We start from the raw sequence: 17,470 nt of genomic DNA on the forward strand, positions 1-17,470 counted from the left end.
TTCTAGACTCACCCCACCCCCCCACTCCACCCCCTTGCTCCAGACATGGGGAACATCTCTCCTGCATCTACCATGTCAAGCCCCATAAGAATTATGGCTGGCCCAGCGTTTATTGCTCATCCCTAATTGCCCTTGCGAAGGTAGTGGTGAGCCACCTTCTTGAACTGCTGCACTGCATATGGTGTAGGCATAACCACAATGCTGTTAGAAAAGGAGTTACAAGAATTTTGTATGCTTCAATGAGATCATCTCTCATTCTTCTAAACTGATGAGAATATAGGCCCAGTCTCCTCAATCTCTCTTCATAGTACAATGCCACCATCCCAGGGATCAGTCTGGTGAACCTTCGTTGCACTCCCTTTATGGCAAGTATATCCTTCCTTAGGTAAGGAGACCAAAACTGTACACAGTACTCCAGGTATGGTCTCACCAGGGTGCTATACGATTGCAGAAAGGCTTCATTACTCCTGTACTCAAATCCTCTTGCAATAAAGGCCAACATATCATTTACCTTACTAATTGCTTGCTGCACCTGCGAGTTAGCCATCAGTAACTTATGAACAAAGTCACCCAGGTTCCTTTGGACATCAACACTTCCCAATCTCTCACCATTTAGGAAATACTCTGTCGGCGGGATTTTCCCCTCAGCAGACCAAGTGCGGGAACAAGAGGGAAAAGCGGCTTTTTCCCAGCCGACTGCAATGGCATGTTTTCATACCCAATTGTCCACCTCTCACCTCATTAAATATGTATCAACTGGAAACACGCCGTTTTGCCGGCGGGCGGCCTGTGATTTGCCCACCCCGCCATGGCATCAGTAGATCCTCACTCTGGCACCACATTTAAAACATGCCTGCACACAGGTCTTTCAATGTCTGCAGCCCAGGACTACTCCAGGTGAGAGATGACCCTCAAAAGCAGGAAGAATGCAGCTCCCAAGTTTAGTGATGCCTCGCTGGGTCACCTTCAGGATGCTGTCGAGGCCCACCCTGACACTCTCTACCCTCAGAATGGGCAGCAGAAGTCCAAAAGGGTCACCAATCCAGCTTGGGAGGAGGTGTCTGTGTCTGTGGTGGTGAGCGCCAACTCAGCCTGCAGGAGGAAGGGGATACAGTGCTGCAAAATGGATGAATGATCTCATCCGCACAGCCAGGGTAAGTCAACCTTCTTGTCTCTCTCAGCTCACACTCTCTCAAACTCCTCACACATTCAGAACATTCAGGGATCTCATACATTAACTGCACAAGGGACATCACTACACACTCTCCCACGCACACTCTGACATCTCGACCTGGGCTCACATCCTGTGCATTCTGTGTCCTCATCCTGTACATGGCTCCACTCAGCACCCACACAAGGCAGACATCCTTTTCATCTACCTTGGCATGCTTCCTACTCACACTCTCTCCATCTGTCTTCATGCAGGCCAAGCACGCCCATAATAAAAGGGGGAGGCCCCAGACCAGTGGCGGGATGCCAGAGATCAGGGCTCTCACCCAGACTGAGGAGCGTGCCGTACACCTGGTCACAGAGGACCGGGACCATGCCTGCGGCGACAGTGAGGTCGGTGGCACACAACCAAGTGAGGATCCTGCACTAGCTGATCCTTCAGACAGCGAGACTGAGAGTGCAATGTTATGTCTTGGAGTCTGTTGCCATGCATTAATTATCTCTACTCTCTTTCATAGGCACCACAGCCAAGCACCCCACAAAAACTGGGAGCCAGCTCCTCATCTTCAGCCCCGAAGATGCCTCAGATGAGGATTTTGAGGACCCACTTGTGGAAGACCCTTTCACAGTTTTCGCCCACATCCACCACCAGTGCAGAGAGACACACAACAGGTGGGACCTAGGTCTAGAACAGGCTCGGTATTAAAATCTGGTGAGTGTAGCACAGATTCTGGTCCACAGCAAGCGGAGGCAGGGGCATCTACGGTCACCGACACTTGGAGGACTGTTGGAGGCCAGGTTTCTGCTGAGCCCCAGTCAGATGATGAGCCTGTGGACTTGGTCTTCATGCAGGCCAACCAGACCATGGTCTGGTTGGAGCAGCAGCAACAGACATGGGAATATCAGCCAGGGTTGTCAGCTGCATTCCACCGGTTGCAATGTATGATGGAGGAGTCCGTCCACGTTCGGTCTGAGGTAATAGCACCGGCATGCCAGCGTACCAAGGTCAATACTGGTAGGATGGTGGCCGCCATGGAGACCTTGGTCCAGGACATAACACCTGTGCTGCTGCTGGCGTTGCATTCTATCGCTGTAGGCATCCACCAGTGGCATCCACTAGTGGTTACACAAGAAGGGACCCGGGCCAGGGCACCTATATCTCACTCCAGGTGCCCCTCCTCCTCAAGAAGCCAGCCACGGGCCCTCAGGCATCCATAGGGACGAGGACCAGCAGCTGGATAACACAGGGCCATCTATCCAGGTGACTCCGAGAATGTCCAGTGGCTCTCAATCCCATCACCTGTGACCCCCATCACCTACAACTCCACAGGCTGAGGAGGGTGCACCTGCCCCACAGCAGGAGACCCAAAGCAAGCCTCTCTAGTGAAGTGCACGCAGTTGTGGGCCCTGGCAAAAGAGGACATCCGTCACCTCCTGTGTGCATTTGTGGGTGAAAGCTTGAGATCGCGCAGAGGTTTCCAGTGGAGCCACAGAAAGAACCACTTGCTTAGAAGTTAAGAGCAATGGTGACTTTCAAAGCCACTGGCAAAGGATGTCTTTCCAGTCCAGTCCCTGCCCCCCCACCCCCGCCACCCGGCCTCAGCTGATGGAGAATATGGCAAATGCGAGCCACCAGACCCCTAGACATGTGGAGGTGTCAATGACACTGTCTCTCAATTATCTGCAGAAAAGACGTGCGTCTTCTATACACCCTGAATCTTGAGAGGTGCCTATGCGCAGCATTTCTGTGAGCCTCATCCTCTGGGCCTGGAGGGGGCTGCTGCCTCTTGTTCATCAAGGTGAAGCTCCTCCCTTTGGCAAGTCTGGCACTGCCATAGCACATTCTCCGCCCTTCCTCCTGCTTACATGCGATGATGCAGGCAACGTTAAATGCACCCTCCATCTTCCTGAAGGTTTCCTCTCTGCAGGAACATTAAAAGAAAGACATGACTGAGCATCAGCCTCCAAATGAGTTGCTGACTCATGAGTGACTGTGGGTCCCAGGACTTGATTACAATATAAGCACCTATTAGCCAAAATAATCTTGGCCATCGCAGTGACCGCTCTCAGTGTTACAGTATGCTCCCCCAACCACTCTCCCCAGCCCCATTTCAGTATTTCAGTAGACCTACTGCTATGAGAAGGATTTTCCCAGGTGCTTGGATGTACTGCATTTATTTGAGGCAATAAATTACTCATTCAGTGGACCCTATGACTGCATCCTTTGGGATACACATGAGGATTCATGCTCTATTAAGGGATAAGATTCTTTTAAGGGGGGCATGGGAGTTTGGGAGCTCCCATCTCAGAACCTGGCAGCTGCAAGGTTCTGAGGTAGTGTTTCCAAGGGGCTTCTCCTGTTTGTCCAGGTTCTCACTTGTTTTTGGAGTCATTATCACACTGGGGAATTACCACGATTGGCACAATGGGTTACTGCAGGAAGATCGATGATTAGAATGCATCGGAATTAATCTCGCATAAATGTGCTGTTACATTGAAGGCTCCAGATTGCCTCTATGGTTAGTGAAATACCCCTAACAAGTCTCAGCTGCGCATTTCCCGTCATGTGGTAATACAGATTGCAGATGGATGTGCCTTTAATTGGCCCTCCAGTGCTGTGATCCACTCCTCCCAGAAGCCCTAACAGCCCTTCACAGGAGCATTTTGTCTTTGTTTCACTTTCTGTTGTACCATTGCTTGAAGTTCCAAATAGTGGTCCTCAAGTTTTATTACCAGGGAACTTCGATCCTCCCTGTGTGACTGTGGAAATCCATCCCATGGTCCTGGAGGAGAATACCGTTCAGGTTTCCCTCCCTCCTTTTACTCTCAGTCCTCCCCCTGTAATCCTTGATCTTATTGTCATTGTGGTTGATGACACTGTGTCAGCCCCTGAGTCATTTGAGGTACATGTGCCTGTACCCCATGTAAACTTTACCCCTCCCCATCTTGAGGCCTGTTGTACCCTCTGATGAGACCATCAAGTGCCCACCCCTACACTACCTATTCACAGAATCACATAGTGCAGAAGAGCCCCTTCAGCCCATTGAGTCTGCACCGACACATGAGAAACATCTGACCTACCTACCTACCTAATCCCATTTACCAGCACTTGGCCCATAGCCTTGAATGTTATGATGTGCCAAGTGCTCATTCCCGATCTACAGACTGCAGATGTCTTCCCTGACTGTGACTGTACCACCTGTGACCGAGTACTATGCCAGAAGCCCCACTGAACCATCGTGCATGAGCTGATGACCACGCCTTGCACACATTATGCTGGGCATGACTGACAGTGGACTGACATGCCCTCCCCTCCATGGACTGGGGCAAGGACTGTCTTTGGAAGCTCAGCAATGTGAGCTGAAGCGCTCTTTCACTTCACAAATCTCCCGCACTGGCCTCAACTTGCTTATGTACTTCTGTAAGAGACTCTATCCCAATTCTGGCCCAGAGGACACTTACCTCTCCACCGCCCTCCCCAGCCCAGTCATGTGTCTGAGTGCACCCTTCCCCAGTATTCCCCCAGCCCCCCAGTCAAGCCTTGCCCTCCAGCTCCTCCCTTTTGTCGTCTACCCCACTGCAGCACATTACAACTCACCCCCCCCGCCTTACCACTGGTCTGGTATATAAGAGCCTTGCCTCTTGAAAGCAAAGTGGTGCTGCCCTGCAAAGCCGGCCCGGAGTCTGAGGTGTGTGTGCTGTGCGATGCAAGGTAGGCGAACAAACCTCAAAGTCATGAGTGAGGTGTAGGTCGCCAGGTGCACACCGCCTTACCTGCTGGCTTATCTCTTAAATTTGCACACCCTACCCCTCCCTTCCATATTCAGATTATAAATTCCCTTATTTTTTTTTATTTGTGGGATGTGGGCGTTGCTGGATAGGCCAGCATTTATTGCCCATCTCTAATTGCCCTCATTCAGAGGGCATTTTTAAGAGTCAACCACATTGCTGTGGGTCTGGAGTCACATGTAGGCCAGACCAGTAAGGACAGCAGATTTCTGTAAAGGACATTAGTGAACCAGATGGGATTTTACGACAATCAGCAATGGTTTCATGGTTATCATCAGACTTTTAATTCCAGATTTTTATTGGATTCAAATTTCACCATCTGCCATGATGGAATTTGGACCCGGGTGCCCAAAGCATTACTAGTCCAGTGACAATACCACTGTGCCACCGCCTCCCATTGTTACCTTGCTTTCTAGCCTTCTGCTCCCTCTTTAATTTATCACAATCTTCCCTCACTTGATCCCAACTGTTTAGTTTAAAGCCCTCTCTTAACGCCCTAGTTATACAACTCACCAGAACACTGGTCGCAGCATGGTTCAGACCAAGGCTGTCCCAGTGGTACAGCTCCCACTATCCCCAGTCCTGGGCCAGTGCCCCATGAATCTAAACCCATTTCTTCCACACCAATCTTTAAACCATACATTTAAATCTCTAATCTTATTTACCCTACCCAATTTAGAGATTATTACCTTTGAGGTTCTGCTTTTTAATTTGACCCCTAGCCATACTTTCTAAGCAGAACATCTTTTATAGTCCTACTTATGTCACTGGTACCTACATGGACCACGACAATTGGCTCCTCCCTCTTGCACCGCAGCCTTCTCCAGCCTAGAGCAGATGTCCTGAACCCTGGCACCAGGCAGGCAACATAGCCTTCTGGATTGACGCTGTCAGTTATAGAGAGCTGTGTCTGTGCACCGCTGACTATGCTGTCTCCTACTACCAGTACATTCCAATTAATGCCCGCACCCCCCCCCACCACCCCGGCTTGAATGGCTTCTTGTATCGCAGTGTCATGGTCAGTTTGCTGATCCACCCTGCTGCACCTGCTTTCATCCATACAGGCTCTAAGAACCTCTACTCTAAGGGGTGTGACCACCTCCTGGAACAAAGTGTACAGGTAACTTTCCCCCTCCCTAATGTGTTGCAGTGTCTGCAGCTCACCCTCCAGCTTAATGGCTGTGAGCCAAAATTCCTCCAGCCGTAGACACTTATGTAGACCTGTTTACTTTGGATGACAAACTCTGGACCCTCCTCTCTCTCAGCCTTTTAGATGCTGCTGCCTGTCTCCGTGTCCTCCTTCGTCCAACTCTTTTAGGTGTTGCTGTCTGTCTCCAGGCCCTCTGTCCTGCTCTTTTAGGTGCTGCTGCCGGTCTCCAGATTCTCTTCTCTCCCGCTCTTTTAGGTGCTGCTGTCTGTGCCTGGGTCCTCAGGACGGAGTCAGAACAGTAGTTCTTCCCTAAAGGACATAAGTAAACTCGTTGGTTTTATGACAATCCAGCAACTTCATGGTCACTTTTACTAATACCAACTTTTTAATTCTAGATTTTTAAATTGAATTCAAATCCTCAAACTGTAATGATGAAATTTGAACTCACTTTAAATAACGTAATCACAACACCACTGTAGCTTTAAATGCCTGTTTTTAACCGTTGTCAAATCTGTGTCTTTAATTAAATAATTTTCAACAGACACTATGGGCAATATTTAATGGAGGCGACTGGCATCTTGTCCACCAGCTGGAGAGCCAGCAAGAGCCTTGCAAAACCTCTTTTGGGGAAGTCCCCGCTGAATCCTGTGTCACCCTGGCACTTAACTGGACAGCAGTGTCCCTTTCCTCGGGATCAAGGACCTGGGGGAGGTGGGGAGGGGGGCGGGGGAGGTGGGAGTCCTGCCTACTGAGAGTTGCCAGCCAAGCAGAAGCCAGCAACTCTATTGAACGGCATTGCCACAGGGAAGGCAGTGACTGCTGCCGATACGAAACCCATCCAAGGCCTAGGAGCATTGCTGGATCCCAGGCCACAGGTGAGCAATGGCGGGAAGGGTGTTGGTGGTTGTGGGATGGGGGGACAGTGAGGGGGCTCAACAGCTCGGGCACGTGTATGCTTTTCAGCAGCCCCCCCCTTCCCCTTCCTTCCCGATGCCAGGTCCCTCATTCAGGCACTGAGTGCCTTTGAATGATGCACACCCTCCCCTCCCGGAAGCCCATATTGGTTTGCTTGTTGGGCTCCCTGCATGGTGAGCCCTCCCCTCCACCGGATTAATATTAGTGCTGGTGGGATCAGTTGGCAGAGGATGGGACAGCAATCCACGGGCCTTCCTGCTACAGTCTTAATCGGGATGGAGAGCCTGCCTCCCACTTGATTAATTGCCCTTCCCCCTCCAAACACACCATGGGGGAGGGTATTAAATCCACCCTGTGAATTTCTTTATTCTTTCGTGGGATGTAGGTGTCGCTGGCAAGGCCAGCATTTGTTGCCCATCCCTAATTTCCCTTGAACTGAGTGGCTTGCTTGGCCATTTTAGAAGGCAGTTAAAAGTCAACTACATTGCTGTGGGTCTGGAGTCACATGTAGGTCAGATCAGGTAAGAATGGCAGATTCCCTTCCCCAAAGGGGCGTTAGTGAATCAGATGGGTTTTTACAACAATCGATGATAGTTTCATGGTCACCATTACTGAGCCTAGCTTTATATTCCAGATTTTTATTAAAAAAATAAAATCTGCCACGATGGGATTTGCACCCATGTCCCCAGGAAATTAGCCTGCGCCTCTGGATTACTAGTCCAGCGACATTACCACTACACCACCATCTCTGTTCAGGTTATTTACTTCTATTCCTTTTCTGTAAACTATTTAATTAAAGATGGGTAATAATTTGATTCCAGTAGGATATATATTCTCGTCTATTTGTTATAATATCACAACAAATGTAACTGTTCTATTAAATTGTGAATTTGTTATTTATGTCCTTTAGCCTCCAGGGTGCCTTGCAGCTGAAGCAGGATTTTGATATAATCAGAGACTTACTCTGTTCAGATGAACAGCAACTCTCATCAGAAATCAGACAGGCTATTCTTTCTCTCCGTGTCTTCCATCAAGTGGACAATGCCATTATCTGCCTCCTTCAGCAACCTACCAGGAGGGTCTATTTTCCATCAAACGCCTGGGAACCATTCAGGAGCTGCTGTATGTGTTTTCTATTATTTGTAAATTCTGATTTAGTCTTGTACATTAGTGAGATGGGTTATATGTGTCAAAATTCAGTTAGCCAAGCGGTGAAGAACAGAGTACTGTAGCTTAATCTTTATTCACTTACAAGCTTTTATGTGCAGAGATGAGGACAGGTGAGTGTCCAATTAATACCCACTGCCTGAACACAATTAAGATCCAATTTAAATAATATTAACAATATGGCTTTCTCCAAAACATGGGGCAGGATTTTTCCTCTTTGGACAGGAAATGGAGGTTTGTATGTGCTGAAACCACCTCCCTAGTGGGGTGGGGGGAGATGGGTGGAGTAATGGGCACTCATTGTGATTTTCATAGGGGCGCCTCCTTAATTGGATTGGAGACAGGCAGGCCATCAAATTAGGGGATATCAAAGCTAAAAGACCATCAGAGCACATCCAGCAATAAAGGGTAAGTAAGGCAGAGGGTGTTTCAAGATGGAGGCGCCCTCTCCAACTTTTTTAAATTTTGAATCAAAAAATGGATCCTGCAGCTAGGCTTCCACTGTGTGTGTGGTGGGAGGGGGTGGGGGCTGCCCCTCTCATTTGGCTACTCCTGCACCCCAGTGTGCTCTCAGGAGGCTGCCTTCAGGCAACTAAACTGGTCTCCACCACCAGCAGGAGCCTGAAGGACAACTGGAAAATCCCAGCCGGCAGCCTTTAATTGGTCACAGCAGTCTCTTAATGAGCTATGACGGTTACCTGCCGCATACAGGCGGGCAGCCCTGCCACGCCCCCAATCCTGCTTCTGTAAAATGGCCCAGAGGTGGGATGGAGCCAGGTACTGGCACACTGGCCAGCAGGGCTATGTTTAGCTCCCATCCAGCTCTGTTCCCGCCCCCAGCTGAGGCTCAAAATTTAGCTCATGATGTCTGTATTTGCTCAGTGATTTTGGGAGAAACCAGAGAACCATGCAATATACAATATTTAACAAGTTAGTCCTAATTAGTGCAGCTTTACCTAAATGATCTGTCAGTTCTTTTATAAGTGTAACAGTACAACACTTCTTTATGTGAAATGCTGGAGAAGAGGTGTAATCATCAACTGACACTGTCAATTTTTCGCCTGAAAAGCAAGGTGATGGTAGTTGAAAATTGGTGGGGATGGGGGGCATTCCATTGATGCCCGAGGCCCTCCTCCCCCAACTTTCAGGCAGGACTATAAATGGACGACCAGCCCATTCACATCATATGGGAGTAATGGTGCCCTGACAATCCTGACAAATGAACAGTGCATAAATTATTCAAACTCCATTCAATTGTAACAGCAGTTGAGTGACCTAACCAGCAGCCCTTAAAGGGACATTTGGATGCTACTCACAAATGGCAAAAGGATTTTCTTTTATTTTGTAGGAGCAGGAGAAGCAGGCATGCCCCCCTGAGGCTCAGAAGAAAAATATTGGCTGTTACAGGCCAGATTGAGGACAGTCACTTCCACCTCACCTCTGGAATTAATTTATTGTACATATCTAAGGGGCTTCAAAGAAAGGCACTGCAATTATCATGGGTGATTTTAATCTACATATAGATTAGATGAATCAGATCAGCAAAGGCAGCATGGAAGATGAGTTCATAGAGTATTTGGGACAATATCTTAGGACAGCATGTACTAGATCCAACCAGAGAGCAGGCTATTCTAGACCTGATAGTGTGCAATGAGGGGGGATTAATTAATGACCTCATAGTAAAGGAGTCTCAAGGTAGTAGTGATCATAACATGACTAAATTTCACATTCAGTTTGAGAAAGAGGAGTGTCGTTCAAAGACTAGTGTTTTAAAGTTAAATAAAGACAATTGCAAGGATATGAAGGCAGAGCTGGCTAGAATGAAGTGGAAAAATAGGTTAAGGGGTAGGCCAGTAGAAATGCAATGGCAGACATTTAAGGACATATTTCATAATGTTCAGCAAAGATTCATTCCAGCTAAAAAGAAAGACACTGGAAGACAATGCACCATCTGTGGCGAACTAAAGAAGTTAAAGATAGTGTCAAATTGAAAAAAAAAGTACACAATTCTACGAAGATTAGTGGTAGGTCAGGAGATTGGACAGAATTTAAAAACCAACAAATACTAAAAAGTAATATGGAGGGAGAAATTAGAGTATGAAAGAAACCTAGCTAAAAATATAAAAACAGAGTATGAGTTTCTACATGCATTTAAAAAGGAAAAGAGAATTTAAAATGAGGGTGGATTCTCTGGTGAGTGAGTGAGTCTGGGGAATTAATGAAAAATAAGGAAATGGCAGAAGTGTTGAACAGATATTTTGTGTCTGTCTTCACTTTTGAAGACACAAATAACATCCCAGAAATACTTGTAAATCAAGAGGTGAACGGGAAATCATGTTTGACTAATTTATTAGTGTTCTTTGAGGAAGTAACGAGTAATGTGGATAAAGGAGAACCTGTAAATGTGGTGTACTTGGATCTCCAGAAGGTGTTTGATAAGGTGCCACAAATAACAGCTCAAGGTGTAGGGAATATATTATTATGGATAGAGGATTGGTTGGCTAAAAAAAGCAGCGGTTAGTGATAAATCGGTCATTTTTGGCTGGCAAGCTATAACTAGTGGAGTGCCACAGGGATCAATGTTGGGGCCTCAATTGTTTTTTTTATTCATTCATGGGATGTGGGTTTCGCTGGCTGGGCCAGTATTTATTGCCCATCCCTAATTGCCCTTGAGAAGGTGGTGGTGAGCTGCCTTCTTGAACCCCTGCAGTCCATGTGGTGTAGGTACACCCGCAGTGCTGTTAGGAAGGAAGTTCCAGGATTTTGACTCAGCGACAGTGAAGGAACGGCGACATATTTCCAAGTCAGGATAGTGAGTGACATGCAGGGGAACTTCCAGGTAGTGGTGTTCCAATCTACATGCTGTCCTTGTCCTTCTAGATGGTAGTGGTCGTGGGTTTGGAAGGTGGTGTCGGAAGGAGCCTTGGTGAATTCCTGCAATGCATTTTGTAGATGGTATGCACTGCTGCTACAGTGCATCGGTGGTGGAGGGAGTGAATGTTTGTGGATGCGGTGCCAGTCAAGCAGGTTGCTTTGTCCTAGAGATTGTCAAACTTCTTGAGTGTTATGGGAGCTGCACTCATCCAGGCAAGTGGGGAGTATTCCTTCAAACTCCTGACTTGTGCCTTGTAGATGGTGGACAGGCTTTGGGGAGTCAGGAGGTGGGATACCAATCACACGATTCCTAGCCTCTGACCTGCTCTTGTAGCCACAGTATTTATATGGCTAGTCCAGTTCAGATTCTGGTCAATAGTAACCCCCAGGATGTTGATACTAGGGGATTCAGTGATGGTAATGCCATTGAACATCAAGGGGCGATTGTTGGATTCTCTGTTGCTGGAGACGGTCATTGCCTGACACTTGTGTGGCGCGAATGTTACTTGCCACTTGTCACCCAAGCCTGGATATTGTCCAGGCCCTGCTGCATTTGGACATGGACTGCTTCAGTATTTGAGGAGTCGCAAATGGTGCTGAACATTGTGCAATCATGAGCGAACATCCCCACTTCTGACCTTATGATGGAAGGAAGGTCATTGATGAAGCAGCTGAAGATGGTTGGACCACAGATACTACCCTGAGGAACTCCTGCGGTGATGTTCTGGAACTGAGATGACTGACCTCCAACAACCACAACCATCATCCTTTGTGCTAGGCATGACTCCAAACAGCGGAGAGTTTTCCCCCTGTTTCTCATTGACTCCAGTTTTGCTGGGGCTCCTTGATGCCACATTGCCGCCTTGATGTCAAGGGCAGTCGCTCTCACCTCACCTCTGGAGTTCAGCTCTTTTGTCCATGTTTGAATCAAGGCTGTAATGAGGTCAGGAGCTGAGTGGCCCTGGCAGAACCCAAACTGGGCGTCAGTGAGCAGATTATTGCTAAGCAGGTGCAACTTGAAGCATTGTTGATGACCCCTTCCATTTCTTTGATGATGGGGAGAAGACTAATGGGGCGGTAATGGGCTGGGTTGGATATGTCCTGCTTTTTGTGTACAGGACACACCTGGGCAATTTTCCACATAGCCGGGTGGATGCCAGTGTTGTAGCTGTACTGGAACAGCTTGGCTAGAGGCACGGCATGTTCTGGAGCACAAGTCTTCAGTACTATTGCCAAAATATTGTCAGGGCCCGTAGACTTTGCAGCATCCAGTGCCTTTAGCCGTTTCTTGACATCATGTGAAGTGAATCGAATTGGCTGAAGACTGGCATCTGTGATGCTGGGGACCTCCGGAGGAGGCCGAGATGGATCATCCACTCGGCACTTCTGGCTGAAGATTGTAGCAAATGCTTCAGCCTTATCTTTTGCATTGATGTGCTGGGCTCCTCCGTCATTGAGGATAGGGATATTAATGGAGCCTCCTCCTTCAGTGAGTTGTTTAATAGTCCACCGCCGTTCACGACTGGATGTGGCAGGACTGCAGAGCTTAGATCTGATCCGTTGCTTATGGGATTGCTTAGCTCTGTCTATCACTTGCTGCTTATGCTGTTTTGCATGCAAGTAGTCCTGTATTGTAACTTCACCAGGTTGACACCTCATTTTTAGGTATGCCTGGTGCTGCTCCTGGCATGCCCACCTGCACTCTTCATTGAACCAGGGTTGATCCCCTGGCTTAAAAGCAAAATACTGTGGATGCTGGAGATCTGAACCAAAAACAAAAAATGCTGGAAAAGCTCCACAGGTCTAACAGCATCTGTGGAGAGAAAAAAAAAAGAGTTAATGTTTCGAGTCCTTATGACTCTTCTTCAGAGCTCTGAAGAAGAAGAGTCATAAGGACTCAAAACGGTAACTCTGTTTTTTTCTTTCCACAGATGCTGTTAGACCTGCTGAGTTTTTCCAGCATTTTCTGTTTTTGATCCCCAGGCTTGATGGTAATGGTAGAGTGGAGGAAATGCTGGGCCATGAGGTTACAGATTGTGTTTGAGTATAATTCTGCTGCTGTTGATGGCCCACAGTGCCTCATGGATGCCCAGTTTTGAGTTTCTAGATCTGTTCGAAATCTATCCCATTTAGCATGGTGGTAGTGCCACACAACACAATGGAGGGTATCCTCAGTAGGCGGGGCTTCGTCTCCACAATGACTGTGCGGTGGTCACTCCGACTGATACAATCATGGACAGATGTATCTGCGGCAGGCAGTTTGGTGAGAATGAGGTCAGGTATGTTTTTCCCTCTTGTTGGTTCCCCCACCATCTGCCGCAGATCCAGTCTAGCAGCCATGTCATTTAGGACTCAGCCAGCTCGGTCAGTAGTGGTGCTACCGAGCACTCTTGGTGATGGACATTGAAGTCCCCCACCCACAGTACATTCTACGCCCTTGCCACCCTCAGTGCTTCCTCCAAGTGCTGTTCAACATGGAGGAGCACTGATTCATCAGCTGAGGGGGGCAGTACGTGGTAATCAGCTGGAGGTTTCCTTGTCCATGTTTGACCTGATGCCATGAGACTTCATAGGATCCGGAGTCAATGTTGAGGACTCCCAGGGCAACTCCCTCTCAACTGTGTACCACTGTGCTGCCACCTTTGCTGGGTCTGTCCTGCCGGTGGGACAGGACATACCCAGGGATGGTGATAGTGGAGTCTGGGACATTATCTGTAAGGTAGGATTCTGTGAGGATGACTATGTCAGGCTGTTGCTTGACTCGTTTGAGAGACAGCTCTCCCAATTTTGGCACTAGCCTCCAGATGTTAGTAAGGAGGACTTTGCAGGGTAGACAGGGCTGAGATTGCCGTTGTCGTTTCCGGTGCCTAGGTCGATACCAGGTGGTCCATCCGGTTTCATTCCTTTTTAGTGACTTTGTAGCGGTTTGTTGGAACTGAGTGGTTTGCTAGGCCATTTCAGCGGGCATTTAAGAGTCAACCACATTGCTGTGGTCTGGAGTCAGGCCAGACCAGGTAAGGACGACAGATTTCCTTCCCTAAAGGACATTAGTGAACCAGATGGGTGTTTTTTTCCAACAATTGACAATGGTTTCGTAGTCATCATCAGGCTTTTAATTCCTGATTTTTATTGAATTCAAATTCCACCATCTGCTGTGGCAGGATTTGAACCTGGTCCCCAGAGCATTATCCTGGGTCTCTGGTTTACAATTGATCTAACTGACTTGGACAAAGGGACCAAATGTGTGGTTGCTAAATTTGCTGATGAATCAAAGAGAGCTAGAAAAGTAAATTGTGAAGAGGACTTACAGTCTACAAAGAAATTTAGATAAGTTAAATCCATATGCAAAAAATTGGCAGATGGAGTATAATGTGGGAAAATGTGAACTCGTCCACTTCGGCAGGAAGAATAGAAAAGCAGTATATTATTGAAATGGAGAAAGATTGCAAAAGTTCTGAGGTACAGAGGGATCTGAATGATCTGGTAATGAATCACAAAAGGTTAGTATTCAGGTACAACAAGTGATTAGGAAGGCTGTTGCTTATTGCAAGAGGAATGGAATATAAAAGTAGGGAAGTTTTGCTACAGTTGGTGAGGCAACATTTGGAATACTGTATATTTTTGGTCCCCTTACTTGAGAAAGAACATAATAGCATTAGAAGATTCAGAGAAGGTTCCCTTGACTGATTCTGGGATGAAGACGTTATCTTACGAGGGAAAGTTGGACAGGCTGGGCCTATATCCATTGGAGCTTAGAAGATTGAGAGGTGATCTTATTGAAGCATATAAGATCCTATTGATAGGGTGTATGCTGAGAGGATGTTTGCTCGGGTGGGACAGACTAGATCTAGAGGACACAGTTTAAAAATAATGGGTGTCCCATTTAAAACGGAGGTAAGGAGAATTTTTTCTCTGAGCGTTATTGGCCTGTGAAATTCTCTTCCCCAGAGAGCAGTGGAAGTAGTGTCATTGAATATTTTTAACATTGAATTAGATAAATTCTTGATTGACAAGGGTATCAAAGGGTATAGGGGGTAGACAGGAAAGTGGAGTTGTGGCCACAATCTTATCAAATGGAAGACTAGGCTCAAGTGGCCAAATGGCATACTCGTGCTCCTAATTCGTATGTTTGAACCAAGTCTAAGGTCTAGACTGAGCCATCAATGAACAGGTTATTGAAGTGTAAAAGCTACTTGATAGCACTGTTGAAGACTCCTACCACCACTCCACTCTTATTAGCCTATTAGTTTCTGTCTACTTCTGGTATGTAGCTTGTGCCTTCTACTATGAAGACAAACACAAAATATTTGTTCAATGTCTCTGCTATTATCTCAATGCCCATGACAATTTCCCTGTTTCCACCTCTTAGGTACTAATGTTTACTTTAGTTACTCTCCTCCATTCTTAAAGTTTTTGTTTTTTAATGACATATATTTTTGTTGAACACTGAATCGTTTCTTTAAATGTTTTTCACTGCCTATTTACCCAATCAGTCCTATCCAGCTCTCCCCTCATACCAGTGTAATTAGCTATGTTTAAGTTTAAGGGTCTTGTTTTAGACTTGCATATCACTCTCAAACTTAATATGGAATTCAGTTGTGTTGTGGCCACTTTTACCCAGAGGACGTTTTACTATGTTTAGGATTACTAATTAACCCTGTCTCATTACACAATACTAGATCTAAAATCGCTTTGTCTCTATTTGTCCCAATGCATTGTCCTTGGAAGCTTTTGCAAAAACATTTGCCTACATTTGACCACCTTTGCTGATTTGATTTGACCAGTCTATATGAAGGTCGAAGTCTTCCACTATTATTACATTGCCTTTGCCACAAGCTCCAATTATTTGTTTAATGCTCTGTCCAATAGTATAACAACTGTTAGAGACCTAAAACTAAACATAGAAACATAGTAAATAGGAGCAGGAGTAGGCCATTCAGCCCTTCGAGCCTGCTCTGCCATTCATTATAATCATGGCTGATCATCCAACTCAATAGCCTGCTCCCGCTTTCTCCCCATATCCGTTGATCCCTTTCGCCCCAAGAGTTATATCTACCTCCTTGTTGAAAACATACAATGCTTTGGCCTCGACTACTTTCTGTGGTAGCGAATTCCACAGGCTCACCACTCTCTGGGTAAAGAAATTTCTCCTCATCTCAGTCCTAAATGGTCTACCCCGTATCCTCAGACTATGACCCCTGGTCCTGGACTCCCCCACCATTGGGAACATCTTTCCTGCATCTACCCTGTTTAGTCCTGTTAGAATTTTAAACGTTTCTATGAGATCCCCCCTCATTCTTCTGAACTCCAGCGAATATAATCCTAACTGACTCAATCTCTCCTCATATGTCAGTCCTGCCATCCCAGGAATCAGTCTTGTAAACCTTCGCTGCACTCCCTCTACAGCAAGAACATCCTTCCTCAGATAAGGAGACCAAAACTGCACTCAATATTCCAGGTGTAGTCTCACCAAGGCCCTGTATAATTGCAGCAAGACATCCCTGCTCTTTTACTCGAATCCTCTTGCTATGAAGGCCAACATACCATTTGCCTTCTTTACCACCTGCATGCTTACTTTCAGTGGCTGGTGTACGAGGACACCCAAGTCTCATTGCACATTCCCCTCTCTCAATTTATAGCCATTCAGATAATAATCTGCCTTACTGTCATTAGTGTTTTCTGATCCTTTCTGATCCTTTTTCCTAACTTCCACCTATACTAATTCTACTTCTGGATTTTCTAAGCCAAGATCTTTTCTTACTACTGTCTTAATGTCATTCTTTATTATCAGGGCTACTCCTTCTCCCTCCCCATTCTGCCTGTCTTTTCAAAATGTTGTCTACCCTTGAATATTTATTTCTAAATCTTGGTCACCTTGCAACCATGTGAATGGCGATTATTGCACTTTTCTTCGCACGGACCTTATTCTCTGAGGCACTATTAATGTTAAATTCTCTGTCCCTTCCTGTCCCACTCTGCATGTCTTTACCCAAATTGCTACACTGCTCTATTGCCTCGATTTTTATCTTTAGATTTCTAAATCTCTCTTCACCTGACAGCTTCCCCTCTCGTCTCCTCTTTTAGTCTAAAACCCTGTCCATAGCCCCAGTTAAACGATTTGCAAGCATGCTGATTCTAGCCCAGTTTAAGTGAAACCTATGCCAGCTCCCTCTTTCCCCAGTACTGTTGCCAGTGCCCCATGCATTGAAATCGCTTCTTCCCACATCATTCTTTTTGCCTAATCCTATTCAAATTGGCGTGTGACTTCAGTAACAATCCAGAGATCATTACCTTTGATGATCCTGATTTTAATTAGGGCTCTAACTCCTCAAAATTTCTCAACAGAACATCTTTTCTAATTCTGCCTATACCGTTTGTTCCTACATGGATCACGACAAATGGATC

The 17,470-nt window shown here is 46.6% G+C and overlaps 1 protein-coding gene across 3 annotated transcripts in view; it reads left to right on the forward strand.

The window, feature by feature from the left end:
• Window positions 1-17,470, forward strand: part of ccdc142 (coiled-coil domain containing 142) — a 220,478-nt gene that overhangs the window by 193,578 nt on the left and 9,430 nt on the right. For all 3 annotated transcript variants that reach the window (XM_078553385.1, XM_078553404.1, XM_078553394.1), the window contains one exon: window positions 7,935-8,146. In XM_078553385.1, coding sequence (XP_078409511.1) covers window positions 7,935-8,146 — 212 coding nt within the window. The remainder of the gene's footprint in view (window positions 1-7,934; window positions 8,147-17,470) is intronic.

Source organism: Cetorhinus maximus, chromosome 1 (genome assembly GCF_964194155.1).
Source record: "Cetorhinus maximus chromosome 1, sCetMax3.hap1.1, whole genome shotgun sequence".
In the NCBI taxonomy this organism is placed as follows: domain Eukaryota; kingdom Metazoa; phylum Chordata; class Chondrichthyes; order Lamniformes; family Cetorhinidae; genus Cetorhinus; species Cetorhinus maximus.